The sequence below is a fragment of the Crocodylus siamensis genome, chromosome 1 (genome assembly GCF_052110815.1).
Source record: "Crocodylus siamensis isolate JL-2025a chromosome 1, ASM5211081v1, whole genome shotgun sequence".
Taxonomy (NCBI): Eukaryota; Metazoa; Chordata; order Crocodylia; family Crocodylidae; genus Crocodylus; species Crocodylus siamensis.
The window spans coordinates 321,210,297-321,234,773 of NC_143395.1; the positions used below are offsets into that span (position 1 = coordinate 321,210,297).

The window sequence follows — 24,477 nt, forward strand, 5'->3', positions numbered from 1 at the left end:
GCTTTTGCTTATTAGTATACAAAAGTCCAATATTAGTTTATTAATGGTATTTTGCTTGGATGATTTTGCTGATGGTTATTTTACTTATGTCTTCAGGTTTCGTTTTGCCTCTCCCTTTTCTTTCCTCCGTGTAGATATTTTTGCTCCTTAGTTTTCCAAATTTGTGGATATACAAGTTAGCAGAAACAGGAGAGTTGTCCTAAATTGCCAAAGATTTTCATGAGCTTTAGCTGGATCTCCAGTAGGTGGAGTATGAGGGTATCTGACTCTTTGAAAACCTAAGGATTTGTCCATCATTTGAAAAATACCAGTCATCTTTCAGTATTAGTATGTCTGTAAAATAAGAAGGTTTTTAGCTTTTCTGCAAAACAGTTTCCTATGGCAGGAGTATCCAGATTATTCCTTTTTATTTTGGATAGAATTACTTTTGGAAAATATAAACCTGGATGTACTGTCTATGGTACCTAAGCAGGTCTGATATCTCTATGTAGCACTTCATTGTGCCATGGAGACATGTCCTAAGTCTTATTTTCAAAAATGACTTGGGAATGTAGGTGTATAAAGGGCTTGTCTGTACTGCAGTATGTCCACACGCTAGAGGGCATGAGCAAGGCCTGCCTCTTTAAGGCCACTGACTTGTTCCAGATACGGGAGTCCTCTTGCAAGGCTGTTCTTGCCTGTCCCCACACTCATTCTTGAGTCCTTTATTCCTGCAGAGACCCCAGAATCTGTGTGCACAAATCCTGGTCTCTTCCCAGAGGTATGCAAGAGGCAGGGAGCATTTTTTTCATGACTCCATCTGTCCCAGGGAACCCCAGGATGAGTTGAGCCCTTCCACCTTTGCTCTTGCACAACTTCAGGGTGACTAAATGCTCAGAACAAAAGGCAGAGGTGCAGGAGCTCAAATCCTCCTGGGACTCCCCCAGACAGGGGGGAAGAGAGAGGCAAGGGAAAGGGTAGACCCTCAATCATCTGGCCCTCCTACAGGTGGTGGGGAGGGAACTCAAAGCTTAGTGAGCTTGGCAAGGCTGAAGCTGGCCTGCTTTGGATGAAGAGCTTGCCTTTGAGGCATCTGTATAGGTGTTCCAGTCTCCTGGCTAAAGAGCTGTACGCCCCATCCCCAACTTATTTATTCAGCATTAAGAATTTCTTAGCCCTGGAACTGAATGCCAACTCCTAGCTTAAATCTACATGAATTTAGGCATTATTCAAACATGTGCCTTTGACACAATTCAAGAACATTAATTTAAAAATGACCAGCTTATAAGCATGTATGTATATTGTGTAAGTGCATTGCATGATTTTTCCATTAATTTATTGGCAGTGAATTGATATACATCTATTTAAAGTGTTCATGCATCACAGAGCAGCTGATACCTCTTTGAGCGCAAAATCTGGTTTGAATGCATTAAATAGTTGAGACCAAATGTGTTTAGCTTTTCTGTGCACAGTGATAAAATTATATGATAATCCAGAATCAGCACAGAACACAACTAATTGATGTAATAGGTGGTTTATGATTCCTTAATTAACTTTTACTCATTGACATAAGATATAACATTGACATATTTCCTTTCTTACAGATTCCAGAGTATCGATAGATATTAGAAAACATTATAGGGTTGGCTTTTGAATATTTCCTGGGATTGTATTTCAGTTTACAGCAATAGATTTTAGATTTTACACTTCCATTTCATCTTTATTTTGGGTAAAATCAAAAGCTGTCTAGAACAGCTGCTTTCTTAGCATTGTGTTGTATTCAGTGTAGCATAATGGAGACCAGATTCATTACTAAAGGTGTTAGGCACCATCCCAATATAGATAACAAACTAATAGTAAAATGATACCCCTACTCACACTGAAAGTACTTTATTGTTGTGTTTTAAGGCCCCTAGTAGATGTTCAATGAACGGCCCCATTGGATCTGATGTGCAGTCTCAACAGTTGCACTTCCTGCAAGGCAACATGTGTATGGCAGGAGGCACAATTGTAGGATCATGGATCAACTCCCAATCATGCCATCAGTGCAGGGGTAGCCTGGCATCATAGTCAACAGCAAGTAGGAAGCTAGTCAGCTGTTCTGTGCTCCCATCCTTGGGACCATATTGGAGTTAAGGTCTCTGGTACATCTCCAAGGCTAGAAGCTCTGATCAGCTGACTGCTGCTCCCAGCCTCCAGGCCACAGTGGAGTCTTTGACTACAGTATGTCCCTGAAGCTAGGAGTGGCAGTCAGCTGTTCTGTGCTCTCAGCTTCAGAAACACATTGGAGTCAAGGGCTTTGATGTGCTCCTGAGCCTGGGAGACGCAATCAGCTGATGCCTGCCCGCAGGTGCAATTTAAGTTGCATAGGGAACCAGTCAAAAAGTTATTACAAAAATATATGTAATAACTTTGTGGCTTATTCCTTGTTTTATTGCATCATTAATTAGATTAACATCTGGATGGGTTACTACTTAAGGTGTGATTGACTGGTTAATTGTGTCAAAAGTGTAATGTCTGCCAGGGGCCTAACACTCATAAGTCCATGGGACTGCTGGTTTACATTTCAGCAAAAGAATTTCTCTAATGGCACAGGGCCCATTAACACTGTGTTACCATTTGGGCTGTTTGCGGACTCAAATTCAGCATATATTGAATTATCAGCATCTCTTCCTTAATCATTTTGGTTTTTCTCCTTGAAGGATCTCCTTTTCTTTGATCAGATTCTGGCTAGTTATGTTATAAGATCTGATGCTGCCATGGCACAAGATGGTGTAAGTGCAGATCAACTGAAGTTGTTTGATACTGCTAGTTTAAACTGCAAATGTAACTTTTCTTATTATTTTAAATGGAACTACACTCCCAGCTTTGTGGAGCAGAGCCAATGACTGGGAGGCTATGATTCCTAATCATCTGTCACTCCCAACCTTTGCGGCGCCATGAACCAGACTAAGTACTGACTGATGGCCTCCGAACATAAATGTCTTATATTTTACATTGTGTTGATTTGAAGCCTGTTAAACAAAAAATTCATATCCATTTGCATATGATTTTTTTGCATATATTGCTGGAGGTTAGTTATTTTATGAAGCATGATAGGGAAAATGTGTATCCCTTATTTTCTTTAACTAATACAATTCTCCAGTGAAGAGATTTAGGTAATCTACATACCTGGTACACCCTGCCCTGCACATTCCCCTCCAAATTAAGCCTGGAAGAAGGCATTTGGGAGGATGTGAAGAAACAGTTATAATCTAAGGGTGGATTTATTTGTCAATCAGGAAGTTGCTTGGCATGCCCAGTACTTGGCTTCCAGATGGCTGTGAAAGTCCTATGTTGCTCCACAGTGATGGAGGAACTAGAAGTAACTACAAAAACCTAGTTTTGTATTATGGTGCAAATCAAGGTGATATGCAAAGCTCAGAATTCTTGTTTCTATGACATCACCTTTTTCTTCATGTTTCCTCTTGAGCAATGAAAATGTTTTGGAATACTCTTACTGGTAGGCAACACATTTAAAATGCTGGGAAGAATGCCAGAGAGGATGTTTTCAGTAGTGGGGAGGGTTCTTGACTACAGATTCCTTTATCCATGAGTCCTACAGAGACTTCAAGACCATACTTCACAAATGTTACTCATTCTTTTGTCTTAGTGAATGGAGAGGGAGGAGAGAAGGAGAGAGGAGTTTTATTTTTGTTTGGGGGGTTTTTTAGTTCACCTTTAATCTGCTACTTACATTTCACTTGTTTGTGTCTTTAAAGCTGGTGATGTATGCATTTTATAAGTTAGAAAATAACTGTTTCCATCAAGGGATATTATTTCTCTTGCCTTTTTGCTCTTTCTGTGTCCATACGTGCATGCCTATGTGTATGCATATTCATAAAGAGAAAACAAGCCCATCTGAAGTTCTGTAAATTGAGGTACTAGAAGGTGTTCAATTTAAGTTTCAAAACTTGATGCAATAGATTCCTGACAGATCACCTAATGTGCCACTTGCAACTCAGGTAATATAAGAAGGAGAGCAGGTATACAATGGAGGAGAGCAGGTATACAAGATTGTCTATGCAGGTGTTAGTCACAACAGTGTTTTTAGGAATACTGTTGTGAACTCCTTATAGGCATACTATAAGCAGCTCTGGAATTACTCTTTCAGTGCATGTACAAGCATGTGGATACGTTGACAGGCTGTAACATGAAAGGTAACTGCTTTTGGGTAGTGATAGTGCTTCATTCTGCTTCAAATTGTACTTGCCTAACTTCAGGTGATTCAACAAGTACTTACATTAACAGACTATTTTTGTGATTAGTGTATGGAGACAAGGATGGTAAAGAACTAAGTCAGCTACTTCTATGACAAACACTTGTAATTGTTGAGCAAAATATTGAGAGACAAGGGGAGAAACAACACCCAGAAGGTTAATACTGTCTTTAGATTTCACACAGTTGAACAGGGTGTGTAACTTGGAGATGAGAGGTAAGGGGCCCAATCAAGCAGTTAGAGAAAACCTTGGGCACCCCAGGAAACCATTTTCATCCCATAGTTGCCCAGAGGGGAAAGGCTTCTGAGGGGCCCTGTGTGTTGGAACAGGGGTGTCCAACTTCAGAGTGGCCAGGTGGCACATGCTGCAAGAGATCACATCAGCAGGGGTTGCACATGGGGGGCATGGGCCTCCTAAGTTGCATGCATATGTGGGTGAGCATTCCCCCTGCCCTTGCTGTATTATGAGTGCAGGCAGGCAGACACTCTCCCACCCCACTGCACCGCACACAGGTGGGTGGATGCTCCCCTGTGTGGTGCAGCACCCACACCTTCAGCTCCCTGCGGGTTCCCCTGTGGTATTGCACTGAACAGGCGCTTCAGGCTGCTGGCACTGTGACCTGTGTCATGCTGTGCTGCACTGCACCTCCTGCTGGGGCATGGATCTGCAGCAAAACCTGTGGGGATCCCCAAAACCCTGGCTGCTGCTGCTGCAGCTGAAGACACGGGGGCACTGGATGGGAGATCAAGGGCCTCATGTAAACCCCTCACAAACCTGCATTTGGATGGCCCTGTGTTAGAAGCTTGAGCTGTAAACTGAGTGGTGCTTTCTTATATTAGATTCTGTTTCGGGGAAAGAAAATTTTTTTATTCTAGGGGCCAAGAGATGACTAACTCCATTAGAAAGACATTGTTGTTAGTGGTGTTGAGTCTTACCCCACTGCTCATTCCACTACCTTGCCAGGTTTGATATCAGCTGTCACTTATGCATGCACAAGGTTTCTGTGAATGGCACAGTTACTTGTATGGTTTCCACTGCTATTATCATTGCATTGTTTTTAATTCCTAATTTTTCTACTATACTTAAGGGGGAGAAGCATGTGACAATATGATGCATTATCAGATTATTTTAAATCCTGGATTCTGGGTGTTGGGATTTTCCTGTTACCAGAAAACTTCTTAACAAGGACTTTTGTGTGATGACCAAATACACTTAAGTAGATGGTTTTAAGGAACATGTAAACAAGGTTAGGGATAAACTAAATGCAGTTACGTAACAACTGGCTTAGTGATAGATTCCTGCTGATTCTAGCCAGCAAAGCAGTCTCCTGGTCAGTCAGTCTCTGAGTCCTGCTTTTAATTACTCTGTAATAAATGAGATATGGTAAACCATGTTAGCATTCTCTCTGATGATATAGCTTGTAAGAAGCATTCTCAAAGCTTCTCAAAGCTTCTAATGTATTTTAAATTATATGTGAGCCAAATTAAGACTTAATTATTAAGTCAGGGGTTGAGCAATCCTTTAGAGGTGGGCGCGGAGAGAAAGTAACTAACCTTCTGAAGTTTCTGAAGAAGTAGTAGAGAGGTTCTTATTTTTTAATTGAAATAAGAATGTTGTTTATGCAATGTGGATGTTTTTTAAACTTCTAGATAAGCCTCTTCATATCCCCCTTCTTGATCAAAAAATATAATAATTTAAAAATATAGTAAAAGAATGAAAAGAAACCACCATAGTATCAGTCATATAAAACTCTAATGAAGTCAGGTCAATGTGTATTAAACTTGTTGGTCTTTGGAAAAATCATTTGATTGGTTTGCAGAAGCTACATTTTCAGCAGGGGTGATGAGAGCACTTCATACATTTATTGGAGCAGGGACAGTGTAATCCTGACTGCACTGAAATAGGATTTTTTTCATTAATTTTAGTGGGTCTTGGATTTTAACTTCTGTCTTCTTAGTTATTTATAAAGCATGATCCTACAATAAGTGCACAACATCCCAAAATGATAATTCTCCAGTTTAATACCTTCACTTATTTATGGGGTTTACCTTAAGTTTTTGAGATCTTCTGTAGCCTACCATTTCATTTAATTTTTAAACTCTTAATCCCAAACTGCAAATACACTTCAATTTTTTTGCAATATTTTAAATTTTACCTTGAAAATGAAAACTGAGCCCAATAAGAAATTAATATTGCTTATAGATGTTGAAAAAAGACTAAATAAAAAAGGTCGCTTTAAATTCATCACACCCCCACCAAGTGCAGCACATGCCCAGAAGAGGCATTGCATTCTTTGGACCCAGCTCACCCAGCATCTGTATAGATCAGGCATTTCAGTAGGGCTTTTTGGTGCTTTTGTCTAAGCTCTTTGAATCATCAGCTTTAGATAGAAATGCCAAAAAGCCCTGTTGAAGCACCCGATCTATATAGACACTGCAGATCTGGGTCAAACTAATGTGCTATCTCTTCCGATTTAAAGCACTGTTTTGTTTTGTCTTTTTCACATGTGTAAGCAAGCTGCGTGATTACTGTAGTCTTCAGCCTTCTGCTACCAAGTGTGCTTCTGCTTACTACTTCTGCTTGCTACTATGAATAGTTGCCCTGAATTTGGGTTTTTGGATTTGTGCAGTAAGTTAGCAGCAGCGGTGGGTGGGAGAAGAAATACTAGGATGACATCAGTATGTGTTCTTTGGCATAACTTTTCTACTCTGGACCTTGACTTTCTTCTGTCCTGTTTGTCTGCTATTCCTATTTTTCCTCATTAATAGAGCAGACAGTCTTGATACATATGCTGGAGCCCATAGAGGAGCTTTCAGAGGAGGAAAAAGGTAACAGTGGGTTCAGTCCAAAATGTAGTGACATTAAATTTTATTTTATTTGGAAATAAAAATTGAAAACTTTGTTTGATACCTAGGCCATGGACAGGCATTACATCTCACCAAAAATGTATGCCCTTTTAGTGCTGCAGAAAGTGAGCGTGCAGCCATTCAGGCAGAAAAAACATGGTAATTGCACAACAAAATGTTAGCTCTTGCCAGTAGCAACTTCTTAGCCATGCAGTGATTTCCAGCACCATGTGTAATACCTGTACAGTTATGTGTAGCACAGCAAGGTGTGCCTTGGTCCTCTTAGCATCCCAGGAAGCTTTGTTCCTTGCCGTGCCCACCCTACCCCTCCAAGGAGTCTTTCTTGCACCCCATACTCTACTGCCCCAGGGAGGCAGAACTGGACTTACAGGTTGCTGCTCAGCCCTATCTTTGTGAGTAGGATAAACTCCTTCTTGCCCAAAAAAGCACAGCAGGAATATACCTCCCAAATTTTCTGGCCATGCAAAAAATTCCTGCTCCTGTCAAGGACACCAAGCAGGTCCTCATAGGTGGTTGAGCTTCTGATCAGGTACTTCAGAAAAATCAGCTTTTGAAAATGCCAGGGCTGGTGGGAAGAGGAGAATCTTCGGTGCTTTTCCTGAAGGGGAGGAAGTGTCAGAATAGGGGGTGCACGTGTGCTTTGCATAGTGGCTGGGTGCTGTATAATTCGTAAAGGTTGTGACTAGGGCAAACAGGAGACTCTTCATTGTCTCTTCTGAAGCAGAGAAAGCATCAGAGCCCTGTGAGGGATGGTGCCATGGGCAGTGCAGTTGGGAGGTGCATGTATGTTTAGTGCAGTGAGTGGTTGTTGTAATTCACAAAGGCATTGCCCGGGGCAAAGGGGAGTCCCTACTACAACCCTCTTGAAGTAGAACCATGTCAGAGCCCTCTCCTTGCCACCGAACTCATGCAGGTTGACAAAACAGGTGAATTGTAGGGGCAGCACTCACTGGATAGCTAGGGATGCATCCCTCACTGCCTCTCCCACTGTGAACTTGCCTATTCTGAACTAGTTTGGCCATGCGGTCCCTGACTCCCTAAGTCTCAGTCATATCTGCATGGTCATATCTAGCTTGTACAGGAGCTGAGTGAGCTCTCTGGCAAAGCGGTAGCAGGATTTGACTGTGTGCCAGCAGAATGACACATAGAGGATCTGTTGGCCCTGCTAGATCAGAAGCTGCAGAGCATGTAGCTGTCGGGAATCTATTTGAAGCTGGGAGTGAAATTGTGAGCCTTTGGCAGTGGAAACTGAACTGGTGCGCTGTGGCTCTGCACTCCTAGTCTTAAGTACCAGGTAGTACCAGGTTTTAGGTGGTCTTGCCTAATGGTTTGGCCTTTGAGGGAAGACAGGTGCTAGCTCAGAGTTCAGGAGCCAAATTACCAGATCTGGAGGGAAATCTAGGGACTGAGTACACAACACAGGCCAAGGTCAGGGTCCAGGAATCAGATGCTAAGGATAATCCACAGGTTGAAATCTGAGAACAGCTAAGCAAGGTCAGGAAACCAAGAAATAGATCTATGGGGAAACCTGAAGCCGGAATATAGGAACAGAGCCAAATACAGGGAGTGCAGGGACCAAAAGCCACAAAGCAGGCCAGGGTCAAAACTGCTGGCTGGCCTAGAAGTCTACTTACTTCCACAGCAGAGGCTAAATAGATAGACCAGGTAGTTAACCCAGGCTGGGCTGCTTAATTAGAGTCCCCCACCCCAAGGGGGTGTCTTTCAGGCAGTGGCCCACATCTTTTCTATGTTCAAGTATTTTGCCCCCCTCTGATAGGCATGAAACTTCCATTGCTATATTTGGGTGACTTCCAAGGGGCAGGAACAAACCTTCCAGAGTTCTGGGCACGCAACAGGGTCAGGCCTTCAGAGCTCTGAAGGTGGAGCCAAGGTAAAACACTGGACAAATATTTCTGCAGCTCAAAGAGTCATTGCATACAGCCCCCTACCCTGTGGTGGAGCAATGCCAATACAGGCCCTTGCCATGCTCTGGCAAAAGCTTGAAGACCACAGACTTGAATGGCTATATACACATTTCATGCCACATTTTCATAGCACTACAAATTTCCTGGAATTTCTGAGCACTTCTAATGAGTGCCTGTCCATACCCCTAGAGTCTTCTTCAGTAGGATTGAGCATGCTTTGTGTAACTTACCCACGTTGTTCTCTTTTATGTATGAATGTCTGGTTTCTTGTTGGTGCCTGTAAAATATTATGGACAGTATATTCTAATGGAGATCTAAAAATGTGATGCAAGGTAACTTCTTAGGCCTATTAAATAAAGTGATCTATTTACACAAAGAATCTTGTCTGCCTATGTCCTTAAACCAGCACAGCTACAACCTATACCCCTGTTTATCTGGATGTTTTTATTTTACTCAGCAATGTCCAACTGGTGACTCGCAGGCTGCATGCAGCCCACAAACCGTGAACTCATGATACATGGGTTCCAATCCAGGTGCAAACCACACCGCCTGCATCATTCCCGCTGTTGCGACTGGGATCTTCAGGCTCCTGTTCCCTCCTTCAGCATCTGCTTCCTGCTTCTGTCCCGGGGGGCAGAGAACCTGCAGCCCATTTGGCAGGAGGGTCTAGGGTGGCCTGCTTGCACAAGGGGCCCATGGCCCACATTGCATGCAGCCCTTAGCCCTTCAGAAGTTGGATAGCCCTGATGTTACTTATGAGTATATTAGATGAGGCTTTTTTTAATATATCTGTAAAACAGTAATAGTAGCTAACCAGAAAAACAGAGTATCTGATTAGTTAACATAAAAGCATATGGTTAGATTCTTTGGTTTGCTAAGGACATTTTTTTCTGCATAAACTTAAAGGGTCCACGATGGTTCATGGAGAACACCCTTGTGTGGTGGAACTCTTCACAGGTTTAAACTAGGGGAGGTTGGCACCATTGCCACTAATACTTAATGCTCTTCCAACCCTTAGCATTAGAGGATGGAATATGGAGCAGAGCTCTGAAGCATCTAATTCTCTCTTACAATATCTAAGAAATGTTTTGCAAGTAGTTGTAAACTTGGGCTATCCCTAATTTGGATGTACAGAGACTATTATATTTACCACACCACAACAAAGATAATTAAATCACCTATTATGATATCCTGCCCATGTGACAGTGAGTAGTATCCAATATATCAGGTAGTGGCAATACCTGCTGTCCTACATCTATTGCATAGGTGGCTATACAGAATTACATATTGAAGTAAAAGTCCTTTCTGACCTTCATACAAAGTCAATTTAAACCCTAAGGGGAGAGCTGCCGATACCATTTTGAAATCTTAATAGTTCTGCAGACTATTTGAGTAAGAGAAATCTTCCCAAGGAAGAATCAGCTGTCTTAATCTATCTGTAATATAGCTTTCTTGCATTTCTACTCTAGTTCTATCAGTGCTTCTGTTTGCCATCTTCTGCCTTTATAGTTTATCTTCATTTCTCTAGTGTACCCAAAGATCCACTGTGTAGTGCAAAATAGAAATAAAGACTGCACTATATAAGCAGGCCAGAATATTCATTATCCATCACAAGCTGTTGTAAGGGAGAGTATAAATATTTCTGGGTCTGAAGACATCTTTTTGAGAAAACATTGGAATTGAAATACTGGATGAAATCCAAGGTCCATGTAGTCCAGCACCATGGCCAGTGCTAGAGGCTTTAATTCAGCAGTCAGCAACAGCTTCAGCTGGCAGGCTGAAATGAACCTGCTTGGGTCTGAGACAGCCAGCACAAAGACCCAGCTACTGGCACTTTTCCTAGCAATGGTGCAGGTATCTGCTCCCAAACTGCGGAGGTCCCTCACTGTCAAACGCTCCCCAGATCTCTCGGTTCTGGGCCAAGCCATCTCCAGTGGCTTAGTCTGTGGGTTGTTGACTCCTGCTTTAACTCAGTGATAGGCAGAATGGGATCTTCCTCCCATTTAAAGGCTAATCTTGTTCTCTACTAGAGAAAAAAGCTGGCTTAAATGCTATTCCTGTTTTTTAATTAGGATAAGTCTGGAAGTTTTATATATTATATATTTCTATATCTATATAGATATATATTATATCTATATATAGATGTTCAGTCATTTTTCTGTATCTCTGTGGAAGTTGCTGAAGCCAGTAACTCAGTGGCAATGAGGCTACAGAGAGGAAAATACCTGAAAAGGAAGCAGAGAAAAGGTTTAAATGAGAATCTATTTTTTTTCCTCCCCATTTACAGAGGTTTCCCATTCCCCAAATTATGTAGTGCACGTAAAAGATTATTTTAATGGTTTAGGAAAACTGCTTATTTTCTGACATAAAATACAATTCTATACAAATTCTAAATATTGTTAAGAATAGAGAAACAAGAAATTGAAAATCAGACAGCAATATTAATTGGATTATAAAAAAAGATGCAAAATTAAAACAGCAAGGTGTGTATAGGATATGTTGCTCTATCACATTGTAGCTCTTAAAAATTAATTTTCCGTTCTGGTTTTGACATTGGTTAATTCTGAATTTGGTCTTAATATAATAGTATTAAATGCATTGATTTTTTTTTTTTGTGGTCAAGCCTAGCATCTTAAAGCACTGGACTTTCAAAAGTGTTTAGCCCTAGCCTCCTAAAAGTCAGGCTTCTTTAAGGGTTCTCATATTGGGCAGTTACAAAGTACTAGCTGCCTATAAAATTTCAAAACCCAAATAAAGACCCAAACAGATATTGTCCTGTCCAGCGCTTTCTCAGTACTACATAAGAACTGTTTTTAAGATCCTCTCTTCTTTCAAAGTCATTAAAGAGATCTTCTCCCAGGCTTGCTTAGTAATAATCTCAAAACTCAACTAATCCATCATCTACCAACCTGAGGCTTACATTTCTTGTCCCACCTGAACACAATGTTAAGTTCCTTTTTTCTAGCAGATCAGCAACCCCCAATACTACCTCTTGCATCTTGTCCACATTTTTCAGAGCCAGTACCAGAGGGCTGGCTCTCCTTCCTGAACTACTTCTCTGCCTTGGGCTGTCTCCTAACTAAGCCCTATTTTAAAAGAAGGCTTAGTCCTCTATGGTTGTTCTTGCTTCCTCAAATAAATCCAGGTGAAGCCATGAACACTGACTACTCCAATTAAATCCTGCCCACATCTAGGTGAAGCCCTGAATGCTAACTGCTCCGGTTAAATTCTTCTCTGTAGTACTAACAAAACATTAATGCATTGTCACGTACTAATTGTAAAAGCAGAGGTTTTTGCTTGTGACTGTATTAGAAGTCAGTAAGCAAAGAAAACATTAAAGCTGAATTGAACTGCTTTTTAATAAGGCTTATCATGACCACATTTATTTTAAAAATCAGACAGTACTAAATCAGACATTATATAAAGAGCGCAGCCCAGAGCATGGATGGTACGTGGGGATGCTGCTCCAGAAAGAGCACTCGTAAGGATTAGTGCTGTACAGTTCTTTGTTGGCCTTTCAGAGAAAGGAGGTTTGGATTTACCATATCCCTTTCTGGGGTATTACATACTCCCACTCTATGCCCTGGTGATTAGAGAACAGAGGTAGGCATAATGGCCATGACTATTTGGTAAGAATTAAGGCAGATTCTGTAGTTTAGGAAGTGTTAAGAATCTTATCCCTCTTCTGCCCTTGTGTGGCCATGTAAGACCCAAGCCTAATTTATCTTTTATATTTTTACTTACCTATTAAGGATTTTGTATTATCGTGCAAGAGTTGATGATATCACAGATATTTAAAACAAGAAATAGAATTGACGTTACCTTCCCTGCTTTATGCATCTACACTCACACGAGGAAACTAAATCCTGTGGACCCTGGTAAAGCAGAAACTATGTCATTATTTTGGAACACATTTTAAGAGGAGGAGGAAAGTCACTTGCTTGCCATATATCTAATTAGGAGACATGAGCCAGAGTCCAGCTGTCTTGTTCCATACTAAATTAGTTATCACAGATAATTTTCCTTTCCCAAAAGCACACACAGTTCCCTCCATAATTCCATATTTATGCATATAACTTTTTGTTGTTGTAGCATGAAAAAAACATTGACACTCAAGGCAAGTGACTCTTTGGAGGTTATTTAAATGATGGATTCTGAGTGCTCTAATTATTGTAAGGTAGTGCTAGACATTTTTAAGAAAGGAGCAAGACTGAGCAAATACAATCCAACTAAAAAAATATTGACATGTTTATGCTGTTATAAAGAACTGCATGCTTAATTTAACTATAATACGTGTCCCATGTACTATGCATTTTAAATATTTTTTCAATTTGATTTTCATATCTTATTTCAGAAATAGAGAAAGGCGATCACAAAGTAGGCAGAAGTAATCAACATTTAGTAAGTGCTTTGAAGACACATCCTTCATTAACTAAAGAATTACGAGCTGTTTTGGAGCAGGCCCTGGAGGAAAAGTTGGAATCCTTGGGAATTAAAATGGTAAGGTGCTTTTAAATTAATAGAGGGAAATAGTCCTTTCTCCGACCTTTTCCCTTTCCCCTTCAGTTTCCATCACAGCACTCAAAGTTACTGTATCCTACTAAATCTTCTAAGTAGAAGTCCACTGTCATTATAAGCTAGAGAAGCTTGCTCAAGGGGATTGCTGAAACTCCCCAGGCCTTAGGATTTTATCTGTAATTCCCACTGACTAATTCTAATTATCTAATTCCCAAGGTAAGATTTTTCAGTAGTTCCTGCATGAAAAATATAGTGAGTTTTTGATACCCTTTTAATATATGCCTTCATCCATCTTTCCTCAGTACTGCTTCCCACAACCTTTTCCCCCCTAAGGTACAGCAAAATCAGAATCAATAAGTATGGATTAATAGTTTAAATCCATGGATATACAAATGTTATAAGCTGTGAGAGGCAAAGCTTCCAGCACAAACCAGGAAAAAGTCTCATTATAACTACTGTGTTCAAGCAGGCAAGCTGTGTTTGTTCCTGCAAATGGGTGTGCGCCACAAGTTGTGCTAGTAGCAGAAGCAGTTGGTATCAGGCCCCTGGCAGACATTACACTTAAGACGTGATTAACCAATTACTCACATTTTAAGTAGTAATCCAGCCACATGTTCATGCAGTTAATGGCGTGATAAAACATAGAATGTGTACTAACTTTGTGGTTGTTCCCCATCTCACTGGGGTCTTGAAGCATTCCTGTGCACTGTCAGAGCTGGGAGCATCAGTGAGCTGATTGCCACTCTCTGCTTTAGGGTACACCAGAGCCCTGCAAGACCCCAGTATGCTCCTGAGGCTGGGAACATCAGTCAGCTGATCATTGCTGCCAGCCTTGGGAGCACACCAGAGCCTTGAAGGACTTCTCTGAACTCCCTTGGCTGGTAGTACCAGTCAGCTGATTGGCATTTCCAGCCACAGGAGCACACTGGAGCCCTTCAAGACTCTGGTGCGCTCCTGTGGCTGGGAGAACCAGCCAGCTGCTGTATTACCGCTATAAGGGAAGCTCAGGATCAGTATCCTGAGCTCCCCCTGCAACAGGTAGCAGAGTGAGCTGATCAATATTCTCTAGTCACGATTGGCACACTAGTCAGCTGATCAGTATTTGCAGCCATGGGAGTGCATTGTAGCCCTTTGCTTTAGTGTGCTCTTGAGGCTGGAAGCTCAAGTCAGCTGATTGGCATTCCCAGCTACAGGAGTGCACTGATGTGAAGGGCTCCCATCCACCCCCATGGCTGGGAATGCCAATAAGTTGACTTGTGCTCCAGCCACAGCTGTACCGGGCACCTGGCTTGCTACTTGCCAGTATTATAAAGTACCTGCTTCAGCACAATGTGGGACACTTCAAGAAAGGTGCCTGGCTTCTGAGTGACAGCAGTGGAGAAAGTTCTGGGATTTACCTGGCACCTCTTTCTGAGAGCAATACAACACCACTTTCAATCTGTAAGGGCAGCAGCATTAGCGTTCCTTGTTGAAGTCTCCTTAAGCTATTACAAATCAGTTATGCCAGATTATAATGACGTATCTGGCTTCAGTTCCAAGCCTGCATTTTGCAGAGTCTTCAGCTGCAGGAATAAGTAGATGCATATTTTGCTACAGCAGACGTATTGTCAAAGGGTTGAACTGGACAGTTCTGTTATACAGCATGCTGTGGACCATTTTTTAACCTGTTGTGCAGACCTGCCAGAAGACGAGGTAGATGATGAACAAGGATGACTTGCTCTGGGACTATCTCCAGTCTTAGCTGCAGGTTTTAGATTTCGTAGATTTCGTAGACATTAGGGCTGGAAGGGACCTTGGAAGATCATCAGGGGCAGGAAGTCAGCTGGGGTCGTAGGATCCCAGCAAGATAAACATCCAAATTTCTCTTGAAATGTAGGTGCATGAGCCACCTCTGGTAGCAGGCTATTCCAGATCTTGGGGGCTGGGACAGTGAAAAAATTCTTCCTTATGTCTATCCTGAAACAGTCTTGCAGGAGTTTATAACCATTTGACCTTGTCATCCCTTAGGGTGCTCTGGTGAACAATCATTCCCTCAGATCCTGGTGAGCACCCCGATAAACTTATAGGTGGCCATCAGATCGCCCCTGAGCCTGCGCTTTTCCAGGCTAAAGAGTCCCATAGCTCTCAGCCTGTCATTGTAAGGTCTGTTTTCCTGACCTCTGATCGTGTGTGTGGCTCTTCTCTGGACTCTCTTGAGCTTCTCCACATCCTTTTTGAATTTAGGAGCCCAAAACTGGAGACAGCACTCCAGTTGCGGCCTCACCAAGGCCAAGTACAAGGGGAGAATGACGTCCTGGGATTTGCTTGAGAAGTACCTATGGATGCAAGCCAGCGTTTTGCTTGCTTTACTGGCTGCATAATCACATTGAAGGCTCATGTTCATCTTGTGGTCAATCATGATGCCCAAGTCCCTTTCATCCGTGGTGCTAACCAGCGTAGCGCTGCCGAGCCCATAAGGATGCTGCAGGTTTTTCCTCCCAAGGTGGAGGACCTTGCATTTTTCAGTGTTAAATACCATCAGGTTCTCATCCACCCATTTCCTGAGCTTATCAAGGTCAGCCTGGATCACCTTCCTGTCCTCAGGTGTGGATACTTTACTCCAGAGTTTGGTATTATTGGCAAACTTGGCCAGTCCACTTCTGACTCCAATGTCCACATCATTAATGAAGATGTGGAACAATATAGGTCCAAGGACAGAGCTTTGGGTGACCCCACTGGTCACAGGGCACCGCGATGATTGACTTCCATCAACCACCACCCTCTGGGTCTGACCACAGATCCAATTCCCCAGCCAGCAGATCATGGTGGACCCGAAACCGCAGTTGGCCAGTTTTGCCAAGAGGTGATCATGGGATACCAGATTCGAAGGCTTTTTTGAAGTACAGATATATGACATTAATCTCCTCTCCCTTGATACAGGAAAAAATGCAGACTGGTAGGGAGAGGATTGTGCTAGACCCATGGAATGATGAGCAGTGGCAGGAGTACATCAGAATATAGAAGGCCAGTGTCTTGGAAATCCATTCAAAGCTAATCCCAGGTCCCTTTTGTCAGGGGAGAAGCTGCTGGCAATAGCTATGTGGAAGTTGCAACCACTTTGGAGGGCTGAAGGCCAGGGCTGCCTGGTGTCAGGCTAGAGTAGGGCCGGGCAAAATACAGCCCACAGGCCAGATTCGGCCTGCAAGGCCATTCTATTCAGCCTGCTGGATCCCTAAAAAATTTAGAAAATATTTATCTGCTCCTGGCTGCCTGTCAAAAATGACAGGAGCCAGGGGCAGTAGGACCCAGGGGGAGCCTGCAACAGGAGGCAGGAGTCCAGCCCTGCCCCGCCCTTAGGCATGGTCCAGCACTACTCCCCAACCCCTGGAATTCATGCCATTTTGGCTGCCCAGTCTGCATTAAGTCCTTCCCCCAGCTTGCTGCCTCTGTTGATCAAGACAGGCTTAAGTATATTAAAAATGATGTACATGAAACAGCAATGTGTTATTTTCTGCAGGGTGTTCGTGGTATCCCGAGTGACCATTTAAATAGAATTTTACTTGCTATTGAATCTGCTAGAGAAGAGAAAGAGAAACAGATGCCTGACATGCAACTAATCCGGGAAAACCTTGAACGTCAGATCAGCTTCAGAATTGAAGAGAGATCATCATCATCTTGTAGTAGACTTGTTTCCATTCCCCATCGTTCTTCAGAAGGTTAGATAATTTTATTTTACTGCTATCAGGATTTTGTTTTTGTACTTGTTTTTGAAACCCAGTATAATTATAGTGCATATATTTCATTCTCAAAGTAAAGGGTCTATGTTATTAAGTAAGTAAGGGGTGTATAGTTATTTATGGCTACCCCATAAATGACTACCTTTATAATCTTTTATGCAGATCTTTCATGCTGTATTTTTGCTGCCTCTAAATGTCATTGCCTAAACAGTTCTATACTTTTCATTTATTTTCAGAAATGATCCTCTTTCTAAAACTGGGCAAAATTCATGGCTAGTTTTCAGAGAAATTTAATTTTTTCATCTTTTCCATAGGTGTATTCCACTTAAGTTCCTCGCTAACGATGACTTTCTAATGTTGAGATTGATATTTTATTTTGTAGATAAACAGAGGTTGATTCAGTTGGGAACTACCTTATCAACATCATTAGAAAAACCTGTAAAATGGACTTCTAAAACTGTACGCCCGGCTGGACAAAAAATGTCTGTTGCTGAAAACACATCTACACCAAAGTAAGATTTAGCATTTTCTTAGCACTTATGCCACAGATAACTCAAATATCATTCTCCTAAAAATATTACAAATTTGTTCTTTTCATGTACAAAAGAGCTGATATGCCTATTTCTGACTAACATTTATAACAGGCTACGAGATCCCCCCCTCAGCCTTCTCTTTTGGAGGCTGTTATATAGGAATTATCACAGAATGCCCATTCCTATATATAAAGGAATACAGTTCTCACTGCATGTATAGTGGACAAAGGAAGTTAAAAATAATTTGTTTTATTTCTTACAGACCCAGGAAGCATGTTCTTAGAGATGGAGTTTCCAGAAGAACATCTAGCATTGTGTAAGTTTTGCTCACTTCCAGTTTTGAAGAGAATGTTTTTTAGTGATCTGAGCTTGCTTAGATGCTGATAGATCTAGGTCGTGAAAACCTATTACTAAGCTAAAATCACAAGCATTTTATGAACCATATTTTTATAATTTATTCTAAAATACATTTCTTTCTGAGTTTGTTGTCATAATTGCTAATTCAACATTCTCATTTGATCTGGTATATCTATAGTACTTAATCTTTAGTGACAGGGACATAAATATAAGGTTTTTTTAGCCTGCCCAAGATTTTCTCTTGCCTTGTTAAAATCTTTATTTTTCATGACTATACTGCTATATAAATATGCACAGAATTAAACAATATTTCATGTTAGTCATGTGCAACATGTTACACCCATGTTCTATAAATTGTACTTTATGTTTTCCTGGGTGGCATTCAGGATATTAGTTTTATTTGTAAAATCATAAATTACTTGGGTACTCGTTATATTAGTAATGTTTTTTCATTATCACCAGCTGAACAAGTGGGATAGATTAGGAAGCTTCTGCAACTAGTCCCTAGATTTTTTTTTTTTTTTTTTTTAAGTAGCAGAATTTTTTTGTTAGGGTGTCTTGATTCTGGACTCTTGCTTTCCATCCTGATTCACAGAAGCTTACACTTGTTGATCTAAGTGGCTAATTTATTATTTGGCTTCTGTTATATAGGTAGAAGGTATAGTTTCATAGTTTGTAGGGTCAGAAGGGACCTGAGCAGATCATCTAGTCTGACCCCCGTGCCATGGCACGAAAGAGTACTGGGGTCAAACAACCCCAGCAAGATGTTCATCTAACCTCCTCTTAAAAACCCCCAGGGTAGGAGCCTGCACCACTTCTCTTGGAAGTTGGTTCCAGAACCTAGCCACCCTGACCGTGAAGTAGCGCCTCCTGATATCTAACCTAAACCTACCCTCTGCCAGCTTGTGACTGTTATTCCTGGTCACTCCTGACAGTGCTCGTGGGAACAGGGACTCCCCCAATGCCTGCTGATCCCCCCTGACTAGTTTATAACAGGCCACGAGATCCCCCCCTCAGCCTTCTCTTTTGGAGGCTGAACAGGTTCAGGTCCCGTAGCCTCTCCTCGTAGGGCCTGCCCTGCTGTCCCCTGATCATGCGAGTGGCCCTCCTCTGAACTCTTTCCATATCGTCCACGTCCCTCTTGAAGTGTGGCGCCCAGAACTGGACGCCGTACTCCAACTGCGGCCTGACCAGTGCCGCATAGAGGGGGAGGATCACCTCTCTGGACCTACTCGAGATGCATCTGTGGATGCATGACAAGGTGTGGTTGGCCTTCCTTACTGCCTCTCCACACTGCCGGCCCATGTTCATCTTGGAGTCAATTATGACTCCAAGATCCTTTTCCACCTCCGTGCTGACAAGAGGGAAGTTCCCCAACCTGTAGGTATGGTGCTGGTTGTTCCTCCCCAGGTGCATCACCTTGCACTTGTCTGTGTTGAATCCCATCCTATTCTCACCTGCCCACCGTTGTAACCTATCTAGGTCTGATTGTAGCCTGTTGCATCCTTCCAGTATGCCTACGTCCCCCCACATCTTAGTATCATCAGCAAATTTGAACAGGGTGCTTTTTACCCCCTCGTCCAAATCACTGATGAAGATGTTGAACAGTGCGGGCCTGGGGACCGAGCTCTGCGGAACCCCACTGCCCACATCCTTCCAGGTTGAAAAGGACCCATCTACTACCACCCTCTGGCTGCGGCCCTCCGGCCAGTTGGCGACCCATTTGACTGTGTGAGTGTCTACACCACAGCCCCCCAGTTTCTTAATGAGAACGGGATGAGAGACAGTGTTGAATGCCTTCCGGAAGTCCAGGAAGACTATATCCACTGCTGCCTCTGCATCTAATGACCTGGTGATCTGATCGTAAAAGGCCACCAGGTTGGTCTGACAGGACCTGCCACTGATGAACCCATGTTGGTTGCCCCTAAGCATGCAGTCCCCTGCTGGCCCCTCCTGGATGTGTGCCAGAATAATTTTCTCGAAGAGCTTGCCTAGGATCGAGGTAAGACTAACTGGCCTATAGTTTCCCAGGTCCTCCTTCCTCCCTTTTTTGAAGATGGGAACCACATTTGCCCTCTTCCAGTCCTCCAGCACCACACCAGAGCCCCACGAGTGCTCATAAAGCTGTGCCAGGGGTCCTGCAATGACCTCGGCCAATTCCTTTAGAACTCTAGGGTGGAGATCATCTGGGCCGGCTGACTTGAATACGTCCAACCCTTCCAGAAGCTCCCTAACTAAATCCTCGCTAACTCTTGGCCCAGGTGTGCCTCCCCTGGGGCCCGAGGGGGGCCCAGCAGGGAGGTGGCTGTTCTGGTCCCTATTTAGGAAGACGGAGGCAAAGAAATCGTTAAACATGTTAGCTTTGCCGTCTGATGTAATGACCAAATTTCCCAACACATCCTGCAAGGACCCCACATTATCCGGGACCTTCTTTTTTACCCCCTATGTATTTAAAAAAGGACTTCTTATTGTCCTTAATCTGGGAAGCTAGTCCCAGTTCCATCTCTGCCTTGGCCTTCCTAACTACCCCCCTACATCCCCAAGCAACTGCAGAATAGTCCTCCCTGGTGATGACCCCTTCTTTCCATTGGGTATAAGCCTCCTTTTTAGCAAGGAGACATTCCCGGATGCTTTTGGTGAGCCATTTTGTGTGCTCTCCTGCTCCCTTTGATCCTCGTTGGGATTACTTTCCTTTGGGCTTGGAGGATTGTCTCCTTAAGGAGTGACCACTCTCCTTGGACACCTGGCTCCCCTCCTTCAAAAGAGAGTTCATTTGAGATATCAGTTTATTAGTTATTTGAAGTTTCTTTAATATATTGTTTGTGCATTTTTAGGTGATATGATACACCATTATTTTCAAATAAAAAACATACATACATTTCCTAGGGAAAACCCAAAAAGCTCAAGATTTCAAAGTTCTTAAATAACCCATCTGTTGTTTTTTTTTGTTGTTTTAGAACACCTCCATTCAGTTCAGAGGATGAAGTGGATGATGATGATATTAAGCAGTCTTACATATCACCAGAACTTTTACAAACAAAGCCGTCCAGCAGCAGTGTAACTAATTGTGGCATGACCACAGACAAAAGTGCTATAGACTGGACAGAAGACAGTGAAAAGGAGGAGGAGGAGGAGATTGAAACTCCTTTTAAACCCTCCAAAGGTTTTTATTTTCATTATTTATGTGTATACAAGTAATATTCTTGGATAACGTTTTAATTTTAAAAAAAAGCCCTCATAGATGATAACATCAATGTGTTAAAAATGCTTCAAAGCTGAACTTTGTGGTAGAGACATGCCCCAGATCACATTAAACCAGTGGTTCTCAACCTTTTCAGATTCAAAGCCGCCTCGTTAGACTCAAGGTAACCTGTAGTAAATACCAGCTCTTAGCTTTCATTCATTTTTTGGCTACAGAAAATTATAGATCAGTTGTTTTGTTGCAAAGGACTCAGACCACACCAGGTCTGAATGTTTTTGACAGGTATGCGTTCCCATTCATAGTCTCTGGGCTTACATTGTAAGTCATGTATAGGTGCTTGCATACCTAACAGTGCTAGTATTGAGCAGCACCCCGTAGCATGCTTAAAAGGAGCTCATGACACACCAGGATGCCATAGCGTCTTGGTTGAGAATCATTGCGTTTGACACTACCTGTTGTTTTGTACAATCTCATTCTCAGATAGAGATAATCTCTGCCTTGGAGAGACGTCATTTTGAAATGAACAAAGAACTGGGGAGACAAACCAACAAGTACAACAATGAATGAATAAAGTTTACTGAGTTACATGATTGGTTGTTGATGGGGGTTTTGCATTTCGGCAATTGGTTTATAATTTTCAGAAATACATGTTTGAAGTTAGGTTCTTATTTAGGCACCGAAATACCCTTATTGTCAAAAATGGCAGGCACATAGAAGTACACTCAGCTGAACCAGAATTGCTGCTTCAAGTAGTTCAGAATGTCTTAGGCTCTAGTTTAAGCTCTGCAGCTACCTAAATATAGAGGTGGTGGGAAAATATGGGAACATTCTCATGAAGATTTTCCCTTTTAATATTCAGATATTTTTAAAGTTTCAACCATATTGTAAGGTGCTTGACAACATAAATGAAAAACAGTTCTACTAATACAAATTCCTAACTTTATGAACAAGTGTTTACAGGGTCAAGGATAAAATTAAATTTACTCTTTTCCACATTTGGACTATGATCTGTATCCTACAGTCAAAACATAAATGAATGATTCTGTCCAGAAAGTTTGGCTTAGTAACCAAACTTTGCTACATTTATTCTTCACAGTCATAGTGACAAAAACATGTTTTCACTCAGTTTTTATTTTAGTTTTTCTCTAAGGTCAGCTACAAAGAATAGAACTGACCTCTGATACTACTTTTGCATCTGCAGTATTTCAAAGATTTCATAGATTTCTAGAGTTGGAAGATTTCATAGATTTCATTAGGGCTGGAAGGGACCTCAGAAGATCGAGTCCAGCCCTCTGCCCCAGGGGCAGGAAGTCAGCAGGGATCATAGGATTCCAGCAAGATAAACATCCAAATGTGTCGTAAAGGCGTTCAGAGTAGGTGCTTGAACGACCTCCGGCGGCAGTCTATTCCAGACCTTGGAGGCTCGGACTGTAAAGAAGTTCTTCCTTATGTCCAGCCTGAAACAGTCATGGAGGAATTTGTGACTGTTTGACCTTGTCATCCCTTGGGGTGTTCTGGTGAATAGACATTCCCCCAGATCCTGGAGAACACCCCTGATAAACTTATAGGTGGTCACCAGATCACCCCTGAGCCTGCACTTTTCCAGGCTGAAGAGTCCCATGGCTCTCAGCCTCTCTTTGTAAGGTCTGTTTTCCTGACCTCTGATCATGCGTGGCTCTCCTTTGCACCCTCTCAAGCTTTTCCACATCCTTTTTGAATTGTGCAGCCCAAAACTGGATGCAGTACTCCACCTGCAGCCTCACCAAGGCCAAGTACAATGGGAGAATGATATCCTGGGATTTGCTCGAGAAGCATCTATGGATACGTGCCAACATTTTGCTTGCTTTACTAGCTGCAGCACCACATTAAAGGCTCATGTTCATCTTGTCATGACCCCAAGTCCCTTTCGCCCATAGTGCTAGCCAGCATAGCACTGCCGAGCACTACTTCACAGTCAGGGTGGCTAGGATCTGGAACCAACTTCCAATGGAAGTAGTGCTGGCTCCTAGCTTGGGGGTCTTTAGGAGGAGGCTTGATGATTACCTAGCTAGGGTCATTTGAGCCCAGTTTTCTCTTCTGCCAAAGGCAGGGGGTCAGACTAGAAGAACTGCAAGGTCCCTTCCAACCCTACATCTGTGAATCTATGACCCCCAAGTCCTTTTCATCCGTAGTGGTAGCCAGCGTAGCACTGCCAAGCCTATAAGCATGCTGCAGGTTTTTGCTCCCAAGATGGAGAACCTTGCATTTTTCAATATTAAACACCATCAAGTTCTCATCCACCCATTTCGTGAGCCTGTCACGGTCAGCTTGGCTTGCCCTCCTGTCCTCAGGTGTGGAAGCTTTTCCCCAGAGTTTGGTGTCGCCGGTGAATTTGGTCAGTCCACTTCTGACACCAGTGTCCATATCATTAATGAAGATGTTGAGTAGTATATGTCCAAGGACAGAGCCTTGTGGGAACCCACTGGTCACAGAACACCACAACGATTGACATCCATCAGCCATCACCCTCTGGGTCCAACCATGGAACAAATTCCCCAGCCAGCGGATCATGGTGGACCCGAGGCCACATTTGGCCAGTTTTGCCAAGAAGTGATCATGAGATACCAGATCAAAGGCTTTTTTGAAGTCAAGATATATGACATCAATCTCTTCCCCCTTGTCCAGGTGATGGGTCACCTGGTCGTAAAAGGAAATGAGATTGGTCAAGCAAGACCTACCCGCAACAAACCCATGCTGGCTATCCCTCAGGATGTTGCCGTTGGCCAGTCTATTAAGAATGGCCTCTTTGATAATCTTTTCCAAGACCTTCCCCAGGATAGAGGTCAGGCTGATGGGCCTATAGTTTGCTGGATGCACTTTCCTCCCCTTCTTGAAGATAGGCACCACATTGTCCTTCTTCCAATCTTCAGGCACTTCACCAAAGTGCCAGGAGCTCTCGAAGATCTGTGCCAGAGATGCTGGCCAGCTCCTTGAGTACCCTGGGGTGTAAACTGTCAGGGCCAGCTGACTTGAAGGAATCCAGCCTGTCGAGGTGTTCCTTCATGAGGTAAGCATTGATGGAGGGTAAGGAATCTCCCTTACCCGGGCCTCACTGTCCTGTAATGGGCAGGGTCATCCCATG

General features: G+C 42.7%; 1 protein-coding gene across 9 annotated transcripts in view; it reads left to right on the top strand.

The window, feature by feature from the left end:
- Window positions 1-24,477, top strand: part of DZIP1 (DAZ interacting zinc finger protein 1) — an 82,985-nt gene that overhangs the window by 49,688 nt on the left and 8,820 nt on the right. For all 9 annotated transcript variants that reach the window (XM_090023398.1, XM_090023416.1, XM_090023407.1 and 6 more), the window contains 5 exons: window positions 13,385-13,530; window positions 17,045-17,243; window positions 17,647-17,776; window positions 18,060-18,113; window positions 21,112-21,317. In XM_090023398.1, coding sequence (XP_089879524.1) covers window positions 13,385-13,530; window positions 17,045-17,243; window positions 17,647-17,776; window positions 18,060-18,113; window positions 21,112-21,317 — 735 coding nt within the window. The remainder of the gene's footprint in view (window positions 1-13,384; window positions 13,531-17,044; window positions 17,244-17,646; window positions 17,777-18,059; window positions 18,114-21,111; window positions 21,318-24,477) is intronic.